Here is an 18,193-nt window from a genome sequence, read left to right on the forward strand (position 1 = left end):
GCACCAGGGTTTGGGTGCCAGAAAGTGCTTTGGAAAGAAACTGCAGGTGGGGGCAGTACTGTGGCCTGGTGCTCAGGATGAGTGGGTGCTTGGGTGCCTAAGAGAGATGCCAGGGAGCTGGTGGCTGCTTTAGAGGAACTAGAGGCATCCTTGGGAGTCAAGCACCCCCAATTCCACTCCTTCATCAGGGCAAGCTATTGCAAGGAGCGGAGGGTCCTGGTGGCTTCACTCTTTCAGTAGATGAGAGTAGAGGACATACTGTTGGGAAAGGGCACTCTGGAGCAGGTTCTGTCTCTGTAGTGCTTACCATATGCCATCAAGCCATGTTTGTTCACTTGCTGAGAAGAGCTTGTAGCTGTCAGTAGAAGAGCAGGCAAAGCTCAGGGGTTTATCTGCACAGCTTCCTTAGAGAAGGAAGGAAATGCAGCTCTGTAGAATAATTTGGAACCCAGGACATTTAAAAGTGAATAACTTAAAAAGAGCTCTTGGCATTGTTTCTAAATTCAAGGAAAACCCAGAAAACAATCAAATGTTCAGATGTTCACATTCCTCTTAAAAGTTGAAATGAAAAGCTAACTCCCAGCAAATCCCAGCTGAAAGCAGCTGCTACTGGGGTCCAAAAACCTCTCTCTTTCTGAGGAAAGACCTGGTTTTCCAGGCATATATGGTCAGTGCTGTCTGGTTCATAGACTATCATGATACCTTCTGAAAGTGGTTCCTCCAGACACTATCACTTCTGGTATAAGGAGGCTGGAAAGAGCTTTTTCTCTGTGCTGGAGCACAAGGCACACAAAGCAATGCTTCTGGGGATGAGATCTGTGCCTGCTGGAGCTGTTGTGATGTCTGTTGTGTGCAAAAGAGATCACTGAAAGGTGGAGAGATTTCCTGGAGTCTGTCACCCTGCCCTATCTGTTTTGACTTTTTTCTAGATATTTCCTGTCATTAAAAGTGAGACTAGATTTCTGTGGTTGTGTCGTGCTGGTCAGAATGGATAACTTCCCCAGACCTGCTATTTTTAGGGTATTTTCAGAGGTATGGAGTACACTAGAGTAGGAAAAGAATGCATAGATATAGAGAAATTATGGTGACACTTGCATACCCTCAGCCTTAACTGCTTCAACAGATTTTTGGTAATATTTTGTGGAGAATCTCAGAAATTTCTCTAGCACGTATTGCAGTCTGTGCTTTGTAGGTCACCTGGTGCAGAAGACATGGTGGGGTCTCTTTGTGTACACATTGGCTAACTGTTCTGGAAAAAGTATGGTAAAAAAAATTTTTGCTTTGAAATGTTAAATTTGTCTGTTGTTTCCATTATGCATGTCTGATTTATTTATATTTTAGTTTGGTGCATACCTACAAATTAGGAAAAAAAAAAATTAAACTCAGATTGGTGAATGATAAGTGGTGCATGTTGACATGGGCAGATTCAACAGGAAGGTGGCACGTGGTTTGAGTTTCCTAAAGAGCCTGAAAATATCACTACCTTGCGTCATGCCACGTTCATTCTATAAATACCCAAAGGCAAATATTTTGCTGGCTCAAGCAGAGGAGAGATACTGTCCGTGTCGGCCCTCATCTCTGTTGTGGCTGGAATCTCATGCTGCTGGGGTTTTTGTAGCTGTGTTTTGCTGCTATGAGGTACTGGCTGCCTTCACAAGGCACTGCAAGTGGGATGGATGCTCTGTTAGTGCCGTCTGGGGTTTCTGTGGTGTCCCCTTCACCATGAGAAAGTGGACACTGGTGTGTGGACTGGAGCAATGGGGAAAAACGAATGGAAACTGAGTGGGAGCTGGTGGGCTCATGAGAGATGTAAGAAAGAAATTTTTTAGAGGAGAAGGTATTTGTGGCTCCTGAAGAAGTGCTGGTAGGCAGCTGTCTTGAGTCCCAAGGTGATTTTTGATTTGCAGAGGGACAGTTCACAACCCAGGACAATATCTGAAAAGCACATTTGAATACTGCCAGTAACTGCATTTGGAAGGTAAAACTTGTGTGAAGAGGAGGGCTGGGAGGGCTGGGGGTGCAAGGTTTCGGTTTGAGTGTTTTGCTGGAGGTTTCCTGCATAAACACTGCCCAGCTCAGAGTGCCTCCAACTGCACAGTTCAAGGGGGGTGGTGTTTCTGCTCCTCCCAGAGTGCTGCCAATGGAAATGATTTTATCTCTGTACAAACAATGCCAAGACAGTGGCCACCCCAGAACAAACTGAAGTAGCTCAGCTCCACCTTTATCTGTGAAAAGGTTCAGATGAAGTCATCTTTGGCCCTGAGCAAGCTGAGCAGAGGTTTGCAGGAGGCAGGAGCTACTGTCACCCACTGTGTGCTGTAGTGTGTAAAACCTGGTAATTTAGTGTCCAATCCTGTTCATTGTGTACAATTTTTACTGTTGTTGGAGAAGCTCAAGAGGCAAATGTGTGTGCTGGTGCACTTGCACATGCAGTGTCTCAACACTGATGCCAGTACAGAACGTTGCTGAGCTGTAGTGCAGCCACAGGGTTCCTGTTGCTGCTTGTTTGCATCCCCTCCTGTTCCGAGCTGTTCTCGCTCGCTGCAGCGGGTGTGGAGTGTAGCTGCTCCTGGCTGCCTCTAGCTGCCTGCTTTTGTGTATCAGTTCTTGCTGAGCTCTGATCATGATTTAGGTCTTGTGTAATAGAAATTATGAGAGTCAAGGCCATTCATCTACTTTGGCTGTGTACAGAGAACAAAAAGGGTATTTGTATGGTGAAATGGCACTGAATGCTCTATGTCACTGTTTTATGTTTACAGAGCTAAAAGCTCAAAAATGACATAAATGGGAACCGTAATATACCTTGGCACACTTCTAACTCCATTTAGCCTTCTTTGTTTGTAAATATTTTTGTGGTTCATCTGTGCTTTAAAGAAGGGAGGGAAAATTCTCCTGCCTCCCTATCCTTGTTTGATGAAGGGGAAGGGCAGTACTTTGTGGTTGTTCTACTGTATTGCTGTGGATGGATGAATAGCTCTGCATTTTGCTTGTCACCTGACAAGCTGGTCTATACTTAGGTTAGGAGAGAGAGTGTGCAATTCTGAAAGCTGTGTTTTCACTTGTGCAGAGGCTAGACCATGTGTGCTGAGTTATCAGAATGAGTTTTAATTGTTTGCTCTTACTTTTCCCATGACTTACCAGAGTTATAGTTCTGCTATGTCAAACATGCGTTCCTTGAAAGCAAGGCACCCAAAGGCGAGGTCTTTCAAAATCTGGGGAGTCTTCCTCAGTACCAGCCAGCACAGCAGGTCTGTTTGGAGGAAGACGAAGTTTGGAAAATCCCATCCCTTTGGTGTTAACACCTCATTCTCGGCTGAACGTGCCATGATGCTGGGCTGGGCACTGACTTGTGGGTGGCAAATCCATGGTTTTGTTTTCAGCTGAGCTGTTGCTCTTGAGAATAGTGTGGAAAGCTCTAGCTGGTACACGATAAAACATAACTATCCACTTCTACTACCTTCTCAACACCCTGAGCAATTAAAGACAAAAGCCTTTGTTCCCCGGTGACTTCATTCTTAAGAGGCCTTTTAAATTTAATCCTTAGTTTCAGAAAGAAATAATAGGAATTTGTCATTGACAAGAAGGCTGCATGTGAAGGATCCACTCCATAATTCGTGAGGTAGGGAGTGTGGGTGTCAAAAGGAAGGTGCATAATGGATATGAGAGATTTCAGTTCAGTGAAACTATTGACCTTAAAGGCAGATTTTTTCCTTCTTATTTTTTTAATCCAGATCGCCTCACTTTTTGCTAGCTCATCCAGATATTTTTAGATTTTCTTAATAAGACTATGTGAGTTATTGGTTATTTTTGTACCATTTATTCCCCTTCCAGTGCAGGTAGGGACTTGCACAGTAATACCAGAGCAGTGCTGACTGCTTTATTTTCATTCTGTCACTGCTGCACATGAAAGCTATGTATTCATAATTGTAGAAGTGCTGCTGTTTCTTATGGTCCTCTATCCATGGATTTTGTGAGTTTTTCTTGTTGTATGATGAGACGTGTATTGCTGTTGGTGTGCAAAGAAAGGGATCTTCTCCCTCCTCTGCTGTAGGATGTGAATAAGAGCACAGGTCTGATATGGGCTGCTGGGGTTCTGAATGCAAATATAGACTATTGGCTTCCTGATTGCTGGAAGGTTGTGGCAGACTCAGCCCTACCAAAGGGACTGCTGGGTTTGCCAGATCTCGTCACGCTGGAGGGGGCACCTCCTTGCAGTCAGCCACTGCCTCCCAGCTTTGTCTGTGCTCTTGTCCTTGGCAGACAAAATTAACTGCCTGACTCTGTCTGAAGTGAATTAAGGACCACTTGTATGATTTTCTTCTTGCATTCAAACTGAAGGTGTTGGTGCAACTGTGTCCATGTCTACGTCTGCAGGAAGTGAGTCATTATTACAAAATCACCAGCGAAAGAATTTGTGACTTTTATGGCAGTTCCCATTTTGGGCTAAGTCAGATCTCTCCCTCTCTCTAGGTTCTTCTCAGGCATCAGGAATGTCTTCTGAGCCCACTTCATCTGCCTCGCAGCAGTCCCCCACCTCTCCACCCTCACCCAATTCTCTCCATCTGCCTGAGAACCGCAGGGGCAGGGATCGCTCCCCGTCGCCCATGAGAGGGTACCTCATCCCCAGCCCGCTGCCCACCCGCCGGACCAGGACATTTTCAGCGTGAGTACCGGGAAACTTGCATCTCAGAGACACAACCAAATGGTTGCCTTTGGGCAGAATGATCATTCCTCTGCTGAGGTGATGGGAGTCAGGCAGGGGGGTGGCTGTCTCTGGAAGATCCTTTGGTATTTTACTGTTATCTCTTCTCCAATAAATCCTGATGCCACTAGACTTTTAGTCCAAATTGCCTGTCGTTTTTCAGTGTTCTGTTTTCACAAATGATTTTTGAAGTCTTTTCTGCTGTTTAAGACTATAGTTTTACAGGGAGGGGAAATACACTAAGAATTTTCAGAACAGTTTATTGTCTGAAGTTTTGCTTCACTTCAGATACTGGGTTGTGGCTCTTGGGACCAGTTCCTGTTGGTGTTTCTTCATCAGCTCCATCTCCTCCTTTGGCACGACCTCTCCTTGCCACCCCTGAATCACTGGACCAGACCTCACTGAAGGTTTTAGTTATTTCACTGCTGACGCCTGTGCTAACATCAGCCAGATTACATTTTAGGAATCGTCTATGGTTCTGTCACTTTTCAGAGGGCTTTTTCCTTTTTCTGTTCAGCCTTCATATCTCCATTTTAAGAATGCCCAAATAGACCTGTAAAAGATTATGTTGGTTTTCAAGGTAGGAATCCTAAGCCCTTTGATTCTCTAAGATTATGTGAGGTTTCCCATAAAATGAGATTAGGTTTGTTGCTATTTGTAGTTATTTGAGGTAGTGACCCTACAGCAGAGCTGGCTTTCCTTGAGCTTTCCTGTGGCCCCATGCAGGAGCCATGTACGCTTCTGGAAGCCCCTCACCAGACTGGGACTGCTCCACAGTGCAGCACCAGAGGATGGCGTGGCAAGGTTTGGCTGTTGCAAAAAAAAAATTCCTAGTGCCTGTGATGGGGCATCCCACTGAGGTGCTGACCTGCGGGAGGCGATGTGGGCTTCTTTGTTAATCTCAGTGGCCCTTCAGTCAGGGGCTGAGGGTGTAACATGAAGCTGTGGTCAATCAGTGGCACTTCTGCCACAGTCTTGCAATTACTTCTGTGTACAGGAGGTCTGACAATGCCAAGTGAAACACTGTGGAAGTAAGATCTCCAACCCACAGCTACCCTATTTCGTGCTGCTTAAGCTACCTGGTGTGCTTTTTTCCTTTTTGCTTCCTGCAGTGTTACTCAGCTCTTCTCCTCAAGAGTTATTGATGCAGATTTAAATAGTATCATTCTCAAAGATACTTTGTATTACTTTTGTATTTAAAATGAAGCAAAAAAAGACCAGCAACAGTAGAATAAAAATTCATATGTAATCGGTTCCAAAAGCCTTCAAATTCCTTAAACTTTGCAAAGGAAGTAGATTGCTAAAAGGAACATAATTTACTTGATAATTAGGATTGCCCTTGAAAAGCAATTCCATGCTAGTTTGCCTCAGTGCTGCGTTAATAATGACCTCTTTGTAATTCCTCTCAGCTGTTAATCCTAGTCTGGTTTTCACAAAACTAAATGCTTTGTTATTTGGCTTCCACAGTTCTTTAATCACTAATTAGTGTAGGAGACCTGCTGTATTACTTTGTCCTGAAAAGCAAAATAGTTCTAAATTTTTATTACTTTTTTCTTAGTGTTTTCTTTAAGCAAGAGAAACTCTGGATGAGCTCTGGCCTCACAGTACTATGGAAAATATTAATGGGACAGACAGTGGTTTATTATACAGTGGGATTATTTAATTTTGGTTCATTTCAAAGGGGACCTTATTCCCCCTCAGTGCTTTATCTGCTTGAAAAATGCCATTAAACTTTAATGGCTTACTTGGGGCAGTGAGTGCTTTTCTGTGTAACAAAGTGCATCAACAGCTTTATAGAGCTGGAAATGAAATGATTTAATGAAGATTTCTTCTTTCTTTAACTCTTTTATCTCCATTTCTTTAGTATTAGTTTGACTTCAGGAGCAAAGCTGTTTTCACATGTTTTTGGTGGTTTTATTTATACTTCAGTAAACTTCAGACATTTGGGAGAGCAACGTCAAAATTGCCACGACACACGTAACCAAATGGCAACACAATCGTTTACTGGGTTTGAGGAGTCACACTAAAAGCTTCTTCTAACACAGAAGCCTCCTGCTGGATAGTCATGGCATGAGAAGGTCCTGGCTGACACACCTGGAAGCTGTCCCATCTGTGCTCAGCAATGAACCACTCTCTTTGTGCTCTCTTGTGCAGAACCGTGAGAGCATCGGAAGGCCCCGTCTACAAAGGCGTCTGTAAATGCTTTTGTCGCTCCAAAGGCCACGGCTTCATTACCCCTGCAGATGGAGGCCCTGACATCTTCGTACACATCTCTGAGTAAGTCATCTTAGTCATCTAACTCATCTTGGTGGCCAAGGAGGGCTGGAGCTTTGGTTTGCCATAAGCACTGAATGTTTTTTGATGTTTTAGGTAGAAGAATGTTTAATAATTTGACACACATACTCAGCAAAGAGGATTTATGCAGATGTTGCTGGCAGTGATAGATTATGCTGTTCTTTTCCTGTATTACTATATATCTGTTGAGTCAAAAACTAGAAGATAATCCTGTCAAATTTCTTGGAATAAGATGTGCAGTTCCACCCAGGCTCACAAACTTGCATTTACCTGAAGCAAAAAATCCATGCAGTATCCAGTTTTAGTTTAAAGACTTAAAACACTGAAAATGAAGACAGGCTGAGGGAGTTGGGGGTGTTCAACCTGAAGAAGAGAAGGCTCTGGGGGAAGCTCATAGCAGCCTTCCAGTGCCTGAAGGGGCTCCAGGAAAGCTGGGGAGGGGCTTTTTACAAGGGCTTGTAGTGAGAGGACAAGGGGTAATGGATTAAAACTGGAAGAGGGGAAATTTAGGTGAGACATCATGAAGAAATTCTTCAGTGTGAGGGTGGTGAGACACTGGAACAGGTTGCCCAGGGAAGCTGTGGCTGCCCCATCCCTGGAAGTGTTCAACGGCAGGTTGGCTGGGGCTTTGAGCAACCTGGTCTGGTGGAAGGTGTCCCTGCCCATGCAGGGGGGTTTGAACTAGATGATCTTTAAGGTCCTTTGCAAATCAAACTATTCTATGATTCTATAAAATTCACTACTTTTACTTAGCACTGTGTGTACCATTATTAAACTAATGGTTATTTACCTTTACTGTTAAGAAAAGTCATACTTTTTTACTTCCTTGAATATAACTAGTTTTCTTTTCAAGCAGTTTATAGCTAAAGCTTTCTCTGTTAGAAGGTTCATTAGTAGCTGCGCTTTTTTTGCCTTGAACACACAGAGAACCATCGCTTCTGAATCTGCCTGTGGGTAAACTAAACAGATTAAATTTTTCAAGTTTAATTCAAGACAATTTTTTCTCCAGTCTAAAACAATATTTCTAGTCTCTTTTTAAAGTTTGCTGTAGAATTTAAATATAATTTTAAAACAATACACTGTACACATACTTTCAATATATGGAGATAAAATGTCTTCCAGGCTCTTGCTCTGTTTCTCTTTCCGTCCATCCCATAATCACATTAGGTCCCTCATCCCTAGTCTTTTGCTGAGTTGATTATCTGCTCTGACCTGGGCATCCTTTTCAGCATCAGAGTTTGGTGCAGTCCCAGACAAAGCCTGGCATCCCTGACAGCACAGTGTGCATTCCTTGTTCCTAGATGTATGACTTCAGTTTCGGCTGCACTGCAGCACATCTTACCTCTGCAGGCCCCTCCTGCCAAGGGGTCCAGGTCATGCTCCCTAACTCTGCTGTCTTGGTTATTTATTGTTTGGCTAATCTGCAAGATTCATAGATAATTTTGTATTTGTTTCTAGATTGAGAAATTGACCAGCATCAGGGCTGAAACTGGTCTGTGAGGGTGTGTATTAATATTGCTCAACATTTATTCTCCAATAACATCATTGAGGTCTATCACCAGTTTTTAGTCTATGTACTGTTTACATTGTTGAAGCTGTATAATCCTTATTTGTTGTTCAGAGTGGTTATTCAGTGGTAAGTCAACAGAAGTCTTACCAAAGTTATTTACATTGCCCCAGCTATCTTTTCTGCTTGTGTGTGTAGCACGTGCCCTTGGAGAAGGAGCACACTGGCATTTCAGTTTTCTGAAATGTTACTGTATGATGGGAGTGGCACACCAAAGTTTTTTAGGACTCGTAGGTGGAAACGGGCTGAGTGGTCTGATTTACGTGTTCAGCCCAAGGAAATGTTACTTTATCTTATTTTTCTTTCATCTATCATTAATGCATATTTTCTTCTTATTTCCTGAATAATTTAAAAATAGCATTTCTTATATTACAACTTAAAATGTTACTGTGAACATCTTGTCTGACCTCTCCACTTACTGATCAGCTAAGCTTTAGTTAAAACAGCCCTCTCACACAAACATGAATTCTCAGTCCTCTAATGAATTAAAGAATTGTCTATTTTCAGTCCTGTATTTTTCCTCCGTGCTTTATCTTCCAGTGCGTTTGGTAAAATTTTCTTCATTTATGTGAAATTAACACTTTTATTACTAAAATCCCTTATGACATTATGAAAACCCTTTTTTGTCTGCTGTGATTTTGGTGATCTCTGTGAGAGTTCCCCTCTCACAGGAGTCCCCTCTTAGGGGCTGTGCTACTTCATGTATTGATCTCATATACTTTCCAAATGCTGTGACTGTGAGCCATCAATATTTGAGCAATTCTGCTCTGAAAGTGGTGTGCCATCCTCCTGTTTCTTCCACCCACTCAATCTATTCTAAAAATGCTATTGAATGAGTCACCAAGGTTGTAGAAGTTCATGGGCAGCCACACTTCTTGATGTATTTTCAGCATGTTTACTTTGCTGAGGTGTGTCCAGGTCTCTGCTTGTCCTCACGCTCACACAGCTGTGCCTTCAGGCTGCCCCTGCAGGTGAAAGCCGGAGCAGGTGAAGGAAAAGAGGAGGAGAGCCACTGGGGCAAGGGAGGCCTGGCTCTTCAGCTTGATCTCTGGCTTCCCAGGTCTCAACTTGGTGCCCTACCTGCTAGACCAGGCTGCTGCTCTTCATTGTTGGTTGCTTCATTTAAATCAAATGCTCAGGCAGGTGGGAAACTGTCTCTGTATGCCCTGTTGCAGTTGTTCTCCAGTTCGGCAGCTCTCACTTTTACTGTAGAGAAGACTGGAGGGGTCCTCCTCTACTCTGTCTGCTCTGGAAGGCCCCTGTGCTTTCCTGGCAGATGCTTTACCTAATACACTCTTAACAATTCAAGTGCTGGGCATCCACTGCCTTCTTGGGCAAGTTCTTCCTGTCATTAACAGACCTGGTTCTTAATTGTTTTGGATATTTAGCTGACATTTCGCTTGCTTTCCATATGACCCTTCATCCCCACAGCAGGTAGATGATGCCTTTCCTCTTTAAGCCTATCATTTATCTGTTCAAAGGCTGGTTTCCTTGATCTTCCAGAAACATTTAATCAAAATTAGTTTATATGGATTTAATAGGACTGAGGGGTGTGCTTTATGCAGCTTTTCTAGGCTCAATTTTGCTCCTTTGAAGCCAACAGTTGTATTTTTTTTCTATTGAACCAGGACTGGGTCACTGTTTTAAATGTTTCTTATGTAGGTAATGTCTCAGAACTTAAATTCAAAAATACCTGATGTTTCTGCCTCAACCTGTTAGTAAAAAATGCTGTTATTGAAGTATTGAAGGTTTCAGCACATTGTGTTCTTTAATTACTCTGCGTGGATCTGAATAGTTGGAAACAGCTTTTAGTGCTAGAGAGTGATGCTATTACTGTCTTAATTCTGATGCAAGGCAGCACTGGAGAGACAAGTTAATAATGCCTTTCATTTCAGTTTATTTCACAGTGAAGTAGAAGCATTGTTCTTTATTAATGGGAATTGCTTATTGCAGCAGCATTCTGTAACCATCACTGGGGCTCAGGGGACTCCAATGACTCTGGTTTGTCTAGTGAGTTTTAAGATACCATTTATGCTTATCATGTGATTCTTTTCTACCTATTTTACTCTGTTAAACCTGAATGTGAGAGAGACATCAATCTGTTCACTGTCTCAATGCAGCATAGGCAGCTACTTCTGAAATGAAAGAAGATTGTTTCTCCTGAATCAGTTCTTCCTGAAAGCTAGGATTTCAGGAATGTGGTTAAAATGGCACAGCAGTTTGGATTCAGCAAGGTAGACAGTCCCTCTGTGCTCATCACTAAGCTGTGATGGTTAGTGAAGGTTTTGAGCATTGGGACCAGCTGCCTGTTGTGCAGATTAATATGATTTAAACATAAACAAATAATTTGAGGAATTAAATTTTATTTCTTCCCTAAGCTTTGGGGAACTGCAAGATTATACTTCAATGAAAATGTCTTCTGTAAAATGGGGTGTCTGTTTCCCATAGCTTTCCATTTCATTTTGTAAGATAATGACACTTAGCGTGGTGGTTTCGTTTCCATAATTGAACATTAGCCTAAAAATAAGGTAAAAAATATGTGGCATTCAAAAGCTTCTTCACTTGGCATCTGCCAAATGTTAAATTTCAGTATCTGTGTGAGAGTTTAAGGTGAATGTGGGCATTCGGGCATGTTTTGTGAATGGAACTGGCATCAGAGCTGCATTACTGTGGAGTTGGATTGTCAGGTGTGGGTAGAAATACAGTCCAAGAAATGGCAGTTTGAAATGCAGGTTTTAAGGATGATTTTTGTCTGTGTGGCTTTCTTTGGAGACTTCAGAGAAGATTTTGTTTGGGTTGTGGTAACACTTGTGTGAAGCCAGTTCTCCTTTTTAACTGCTTAGGTACAAGCCTGGAGTTCTCTGGAAAAGCTGGCACTTTTGAGCTGTCCTCGTGCAGCAGGTCGAGGCACGGTGGCAGCTCTGGTGACAGTCACTGCAGGTGGCAGCAGCTTCCTGGTAGTGCTCACGGCACCTTCTTGGGTTGGTCTGCAGGTAAAGCAAGTGTGGCTGGAACCCTGTGCCACACCTGCAGCCCCATCAGTGCTTGAGATGGGCAGGTCAGAGCCAGCTCATGCACACCCATGGGAGCGGCCGTTCCTGCCTGCAGGCTGGGGTCCTGGCACACGCGAGCACTGTCACAGCCCTGCCACGCACACAGAGCTTCACTGCTGCCTGCTGCAGTGCCTGCACAGTGAGTTCTGCTGCTTTGTGTCACTGGAAATCCTCCTCCACGTGGTGTAAACAATTGCAATAGGAAAACGTTGTGGCTCATTGAGTGTGGTGAGATTTTGTTCTCAGTTTAATACTTAACCCTTCTTCAGAGAACAAAATGTGCTTGCTAGTAGTAAGTGTACCCTAGCTGGCAAGTGTGGGGATGGAGGAGCTGCTGAGATGATAATTCCGGATAATGTCTCTGAAAATCTGAGAGAAAAGGCAAATTCATTTGCCTCAAGTGAAATTTTAAAAAGCCTTCAATTATGTTTTTAACTGTGACATGTACTGTTCATGCTTTCATTCCCATCAGCCTGTATCATGATCCACTGTCACCAAATGGATGGTGTTACTGTAGCATCAGTGCTGAGAACTATATCCTCCTCAGTATCTTACCTCCTCTGCTGTTTTTTCATGGCAGGAATAAATCAGCTCTCACAAATACAAGACACTTTGGTCGTTACTGAAATATAACAGCTATGGTGGCTTCAGTCTCACTCTCATGCCACTCTTCCTGATGTAGATGTGGCATATTTCTGGAGTGAAGACCAGGAATCCCTGCAGTGCTGGCTGTTGAAGTCCCCAGCTTGTGCTGGGGGTGGCTGCCTGTTCATATCAGCTCAGCTTTCAAAAGCGGGGTCCTGAGGGCAAGGGGGGAGGTGGAGTGTGGCCTGTAGAGGCAGGTCAAATGATGTGCACTGCATAAAAATCCCACTCTTCTGCTTTCCCAGTGTATTCTGGGCTCTTGGATTTGGCTGGGATTTGGCCTGAAGCCTGTGTACCTGCAAGGGCAAAGCAAGAGGTGGGTGACCAGAGAGAAGAGACGAATGAATGACCACACAGATTTTATTTTGCAAAAGCAGCTGATTTAATGGAACAGAAAAAACCTGTGCAGTGCTTGTGGGTTTTCTGCAGTTTATTAGTACTTGGCTCTGAAGGGGAAGATGCTGCATTGCAGAGGCCTTGAGGCTGTCCTTCAGGCTGGATTCCTGACCCCATGCTTAGTGATAGCTTTGGAGAACTGATGCTGTACTTCCCCTGGGACACTGACACACACCCCCTTGGGTCCCTGCAGAGACTGTGGGTTTGCTGTGCCTTGCTGGTGCAGTGTATTATAATCTCACGAGGTGATGCTTATAATGTCTCTAGCTCAGGAGTACTGAACAGCACAGAAGTGCTCTCCCAGTAGGCTCCCAGGTGGGGATACAGTCCCATTTCAGATTCTGGCCCTGCTGGAGAGGTACTATCAGCCACATGCTTCTGCAGGGAGGAGCCCAGCTCTGTCCCTGCTGCTATCCTGCTGCATTCAGGAGCTGGCTTTGAGCTTTTAATGTCCATGGAGAGGTCATCTTTTCATGCTCCTTTCTTTCCTCTGATTTTCTGCCAGATCACAATGTTTAATCTAAAACATTAATGCCTCATCTATTCTTATGGCTCTTCTGTGATGCTGTTTTTCCCAGTGATGTGTAGCACTATGGGTTGGAAACTAACTGATCATTAAAAAGAAACTGAGAGCTGAACCTGTGTTGAGAGAATGAACCTTTCTGGCCTCTGTCTTTTCTTTGAATCAGCAGCAAAATTTTCTGCTGGCTGCAACTGACTGCTCTAGGGCTACTGGGGTATCTGAACTTTCTGATTTCCTTCAAAATACTTAAAGCACTTGATGACTTACCTGCTTTGGGCTGCAAACCTCCTTTCCTGACCTGCTTCCTTTCTGGTGCCTTGTTGAATCTGTTGAAGTGTCTGAAATAAGTAGATTAACTGAGGCAGGGAGGAGAGGCAGCAGAATACCAGTTCTTACTGAAGAGAATTCTGTACATTAAGAGAACATGGATAGCCTTTTCCTAAGGGTTCCCCACACCCCCCAGCTTGGCTCAGAAAACACACAGATTGCACTGGTGCATGCAGGAGAGCCAGCTTGCTGTGATCACAACTGTAGGAAAACCCTCCCAGAATCTCCACCTAAATTATATAAACTGTATTAGGTCAAAGCCAAGACTTATACTCTGCCTGTAAGCCAGGTAGTGGGCACTGGAGAAATCTGTGGCTACCACAGGATGGAGGGGGGTTCCTTGTGGTTAGTGAGCACAGAACATAACTTCCCTGGGCTTTGTTTTCCAGATGCATACAGTAGGTACTGTGAGAGGATCCAAGTCGCATGGTTGCAGGAACAGGCATCTTCTGTACCTCTGACTAAGTCCACTGTCCCGAATGGGGCAAGATAGCAGTTGAGATGTATACGGATAAAACAAGAATACATCTCATCTGCTATCTTGCCCGTTGGGGACACCCACATAGGCATCCCTGCTTCTGCTTTGCCTGCCAGCCAGCTGGATAAGGTCATCGCTGGTTTTGCTGTTGAATGCTGGAGCTGCCAGGTTACCCTGGGACTGCATGGGGTTGGTAATTCATAATAGTTCATTACTCTGTCATGTCCTGCTGTTTAATAAAAATAGAGGTTTCCTGGGAGGTGTTTTGAGGTGTTAAATCAGCTTTAGGAAGCCCACAAGTTAACACAGCCCATTTATCCATGGAAAGTGGCTTCATGGTGTGATCCGTGGTGGGTGTGTTGACCAGCAAGGCACTGAAAACTCTTGTTAAAAAATGTTTCCCTGCGACTTAATCTTTGTCTCAAGAGGTTTAACTAGAGCCCTGAAATATGAATAGCAGCTATGAGAAAGAACTAGAACATTCCTTATTTAGGTAATTTCCTAATAACCTCCCACTTCCCTAAAAATAGTGCAGGATAAAATGCTCCACCATACGAGACAGGCACTGAGCTGGGAAATGGGAGTTGCTGAATAATCTAAAACCCACTCTATTGTGTCTTACTCTGACACTAACATCAGGAAACCGTTTCCTATTTTTAGATTAATTTATTGAACTGTCTTAAAGATTCTGGATGTATAGATATCCATTATTTTGAATAGACCTTGCATATCAGTATCTTAAATAGCTGTGAAAACCTCCACTTTTCTCTAGATCAAGATTTAATATATAACTAGGGGAAAAGTAAAAAATACAGATCTAGAAGTATTTAATACATTTATAGCATCAAAAAGTCTATGTTTAACTTCCTCTACCAAATTATCCAAGTAAGTTATATTGTATATAGAGTGACTGTTGCAAGCTGAATCTTTTCCAAGATTTCAGTTTCCTTTCTCTGATTTGTTCCAGTCCATTTCCCTCCCAGCACTTGAGGCAATTGCTTCTCAGTGAAGGATCTTCCCACAGCTTTGTGTAGGGCTCTGCCTCCAGTGCCATACAATCTCATCACCTTTCAAATGCCATTAAGTGCTCTTTCTTGACACCACCAGCAGAACACACAATCCTGATGTTGTTTGTTCATGCTTCTAAGCATCACATAGTGGTAACAATGCTGGTGTAAGTCTACATCTATCCCAGAAGCTGCATTTGGTGGAGAAACACTGCTGGGAACACTGGTCAGAAACAGGTTTACTCAGGCTGCAAACTAAGACCCTTATCTTCCTGTTTTTCATATTCACTGGGGGCCATAAGTTAATAATCTTCAGTAGGCATCAAGGGTAACTGGTCATCAGAAAGCTGCAGGAAAGAAGAGACTATCTAATCTGTGAGAAACAAGTTTGAAGGCCAAAAGCAGAAAATGAAATTTGAGCTGTTTGTGTGGCCACAACATTTTTATACGGCTGTGCAAAAGACAGACCTGCTCTTAATAGGTAAACTCACCTCAACGAGCAGGGAAGGAAAGAAGACAAACGAGGGGATGAGAAGAAGCCATGTTGGGGTGGAATAAGGTTTTATCACAAGCTTCTGTCTTTTGTAATGTCAGTGTGGATAAAGAAAAAAAACAACAAGGCAGCTGAAGCTGTGAGCATAGTGCTTAGTCTTGTGCTTTCTAGTGGAGAAAAGTGTACCTTTCTGGGTAATTCTTTGGGCTGTCCAGATTTTGTAGTGAATATGATCTCTTTAGAAGAAGGAACAGGAGTGATTAACCTCATGATTCAAGTGTGAGAAATTTGGGTCAGCAGATGGTTTTGAGTTTGGGGTTTTTTTTGTGTGTTTTGTTTGTTTGGTTTGGTTTTTTTTGTTGTTTTGTTTTCCCTCCTGTGCATACCAGGGGCTGTAGACAGTACCTGAACTAGTCAGTTGACGAGTACTGAGGGATGCAGTGGCTCTCAGTGACAGCTGAGTGTGTCCTTCACACTGGACTAGTCCCTTTGCTTCTCTTCTCCCTGACTGCAGCCTGTCATCTGTTAGGCATACTGCTTCTGTGTGTGTTCTGATTCACTTGTTCTTCATGTCTTGGAAAAACAGAACCACTATGGTTACCAGTACACCTACAGCCCTTTCTTACCAGAAGCCATCCTGATGTATATTCATATTTCAATTAAAAACCAAACTCACTCCAACAAAACATCCATTTTCTTGGGAATCAAGCTTTACTTCTTCACTTGAATTTGAAGATTCAAATGTTATCTAATTTATCTGTTTTTCAGGAGCTCAAAACACTGTGCATTGGCACATCTTTGGTGCTTCAGGAAACAGTGTGAATCCATTTTCCTTCCACATTAACCATACCTACCGATACCTTTTCCAGATTCCAAATGTTTATTATGCTAACTGCATCTCATCCTGCTTTATGGGAGCTTTTACAGAATATGTAAGGTTCTTGTTTGTTTAAAAAAACCCACAACTTTCAGCCAAACATGAGATCCCTTCCTGGGCAGGGCATCCGTTTCATTTGATGCTTGCAAAGTGGTGACTCTGAGCTGACCGCTCGCTGTGTGTTCAACCTCTGAGCAGGAACCAAAGGCAATACCTGGAGCTGTGGCCTGAGTGGCTGTAACGTCAAGAGGCAGCACAGCTTCAGTTCCAGCCCCACCTCACTCCTCTGCCTGTGCTCCTTGAAACACTGTCCACAGCTGTTCCTGATGCTTGAGGCCACATGAAGGAACATGTTTCATTGCAGCTTGTTCCAGTGGCTCAGCTGGACTTGAGTCAGTGTAGACTTTCTGCTTTGGCTTGAATTGTCTACCTTGATTACATCTGAGCTGGGAAATGTTTCTGCTCACTGTGTTTAGCTAGTATTGCCTTCCACTGAAAGATGCCACCTTGCTCAGGTGGGACTAACATCCTGCATGGGCTGTGTTGTGAGTTACTGCTCATGGCAGTGTAGTTTTAACTCGCTAGCATTGCTGTTTTTTTGGCAACAAAGGATCATTCAGGAGATTCAAGTGGGAAAGATCATGTCATTCTTTTACATGGCATACCTATTTTCACTTGTGTTTTGACCCTCTCTTGTATCTCTTTTGGGGAGACTTCTCACGCTCTGAGACAGTACAAGTAGCATCTTCTCATCCTTGCTTGAAATCCCTGGTTTCAAAGTCAGGGTAAGCTCCAGAGAATGTGGTGGCAAATTCCTTTGGCAGTAAAACAGTAAACAAATCTCTGCTCCTGAAAGGACAGGAAGTATTGGGTGTTCAGCCCCTTCACAACTGAAGAAATCTTAAACCTGTTAGCAGTGGGGGAGATTGGGTATAACTGAAGGCAATAACTGAAGAGGTCATTCTCAGCAAGCGTCTAGATGTGGGAGCTTGAGCCTAGTCTGACAGGTTGGCCTCGAGACTTTGGAAGTAAAAAAAGGTCAGTCAGATCAGCCTGCATGGGGAGGAAAGGGCAGTCAGGTCTTGACTCTCTGTAAATATTTTTCTGCCTTCAATTTGCAGCCGTGTGTCCAGACACTGCTCTGGAGAGTTCAGCTTAGGACGTGCACTCTTGGGTCTGATTCCTGCAGTCACAGGCAGCTCTGGAACTGAGGTTTAGCACAGGAAAATTAAGTCTGAAGGACATGTGTTTCAAGCTACAGGAATGCCTTTAACTCCTTGTAACAGGTTTTAGATCCATATTTAGATACAGGAGCATTTTCAGTATCATGTTGTTACAATCAGTTAGCAAATAATGACTTTTCTTCTGAATTTCCCATGGGAGAAGTCACAATTTATGGGTCAGTTTTAGCTTCCCCAGTAGATGCCTGCATAGCCCATGTCATTCCTGAGCACAGGCTGCTGGTGCCCAGGCACAGCCTGATGCACCAGCTCCCTGAGCAGCAGCTGGGATGCACAAGTCAGAGGGGAGCAGAAGCTGAGGCAGCCTTGAAAGGGAGAAGTGTGAGGGAGCTGCAGAGCAGAAGAGTGACAGTAAGTGACAGTACATTTACCTCCTATCAGTCCTGCCAGTCTTTCCTGCAATAGAAAAGCTATAACAATAATGGGTCACAAGGTGAGAGTGGATACAATGGTCTCTACAATAAGAGAAACATTTGTGGGGTAAAATTCCTGGATGGCATGAGTGTGTTTTCAGTGTGCTCTCAGTGAAGGCAAATAACAAACTCAGTGGTGTTTATCTGTTAACAAATGCAAAGGCTGCTGAGCAACA

The 18,193-nt window shown here is 43.5% G+C and overlaps 1 protein-coding gene across 7 annotated transcripts in view; it reads left to right on the forward strand.

The window, feature by feature from the left end:
• Positions 1 to 18,193, forward strand: part of CARHSP1 (calcium regulated heat stable protein 1) — a 70,155-nt gene that overhangs the window by 47,392 nt on the left and 4,570 nt on the right. For 6 of the 7 annotated variants that reach the window (XM_051632249.1, XM_051632245.1, XM_051632248.1 and 3 more), the window contains 2 exons: positions 4,471 to 4,663; positions 6,857 to 6,979. In XM_051632249.1, coding sequence (XP_051488209.1) covers positions 4,491 to 4,663; positions 6,857 to 6,979 — 296 coding nt within the window. In that variant the 5' untranslated portion in view covers positions 4,471 to 4,490. Of the gene's footprint in view, positions 1 to 4,292; positions 4,378 to 4,470; positions 4,664 to 6,856; positions 6,980 to 18,193 lie in introns of those variants that run through there. The other variant, XM_051632243.1, reaches the window with a different exon arrangement.

This window comes from Apus apus, chromosome 14 (assembly GCF_020740795.1).
Source record: "Apus apus isolate bApuApu2 chromosome 14, bApuApu2.pri.cur, whole genome shotgun sequence".
Lineage (NCBI taxonomy): Eukaryota > Metazoa > Chordata > Aves > Apodiformes > Apodidae > Apus > Apus apus.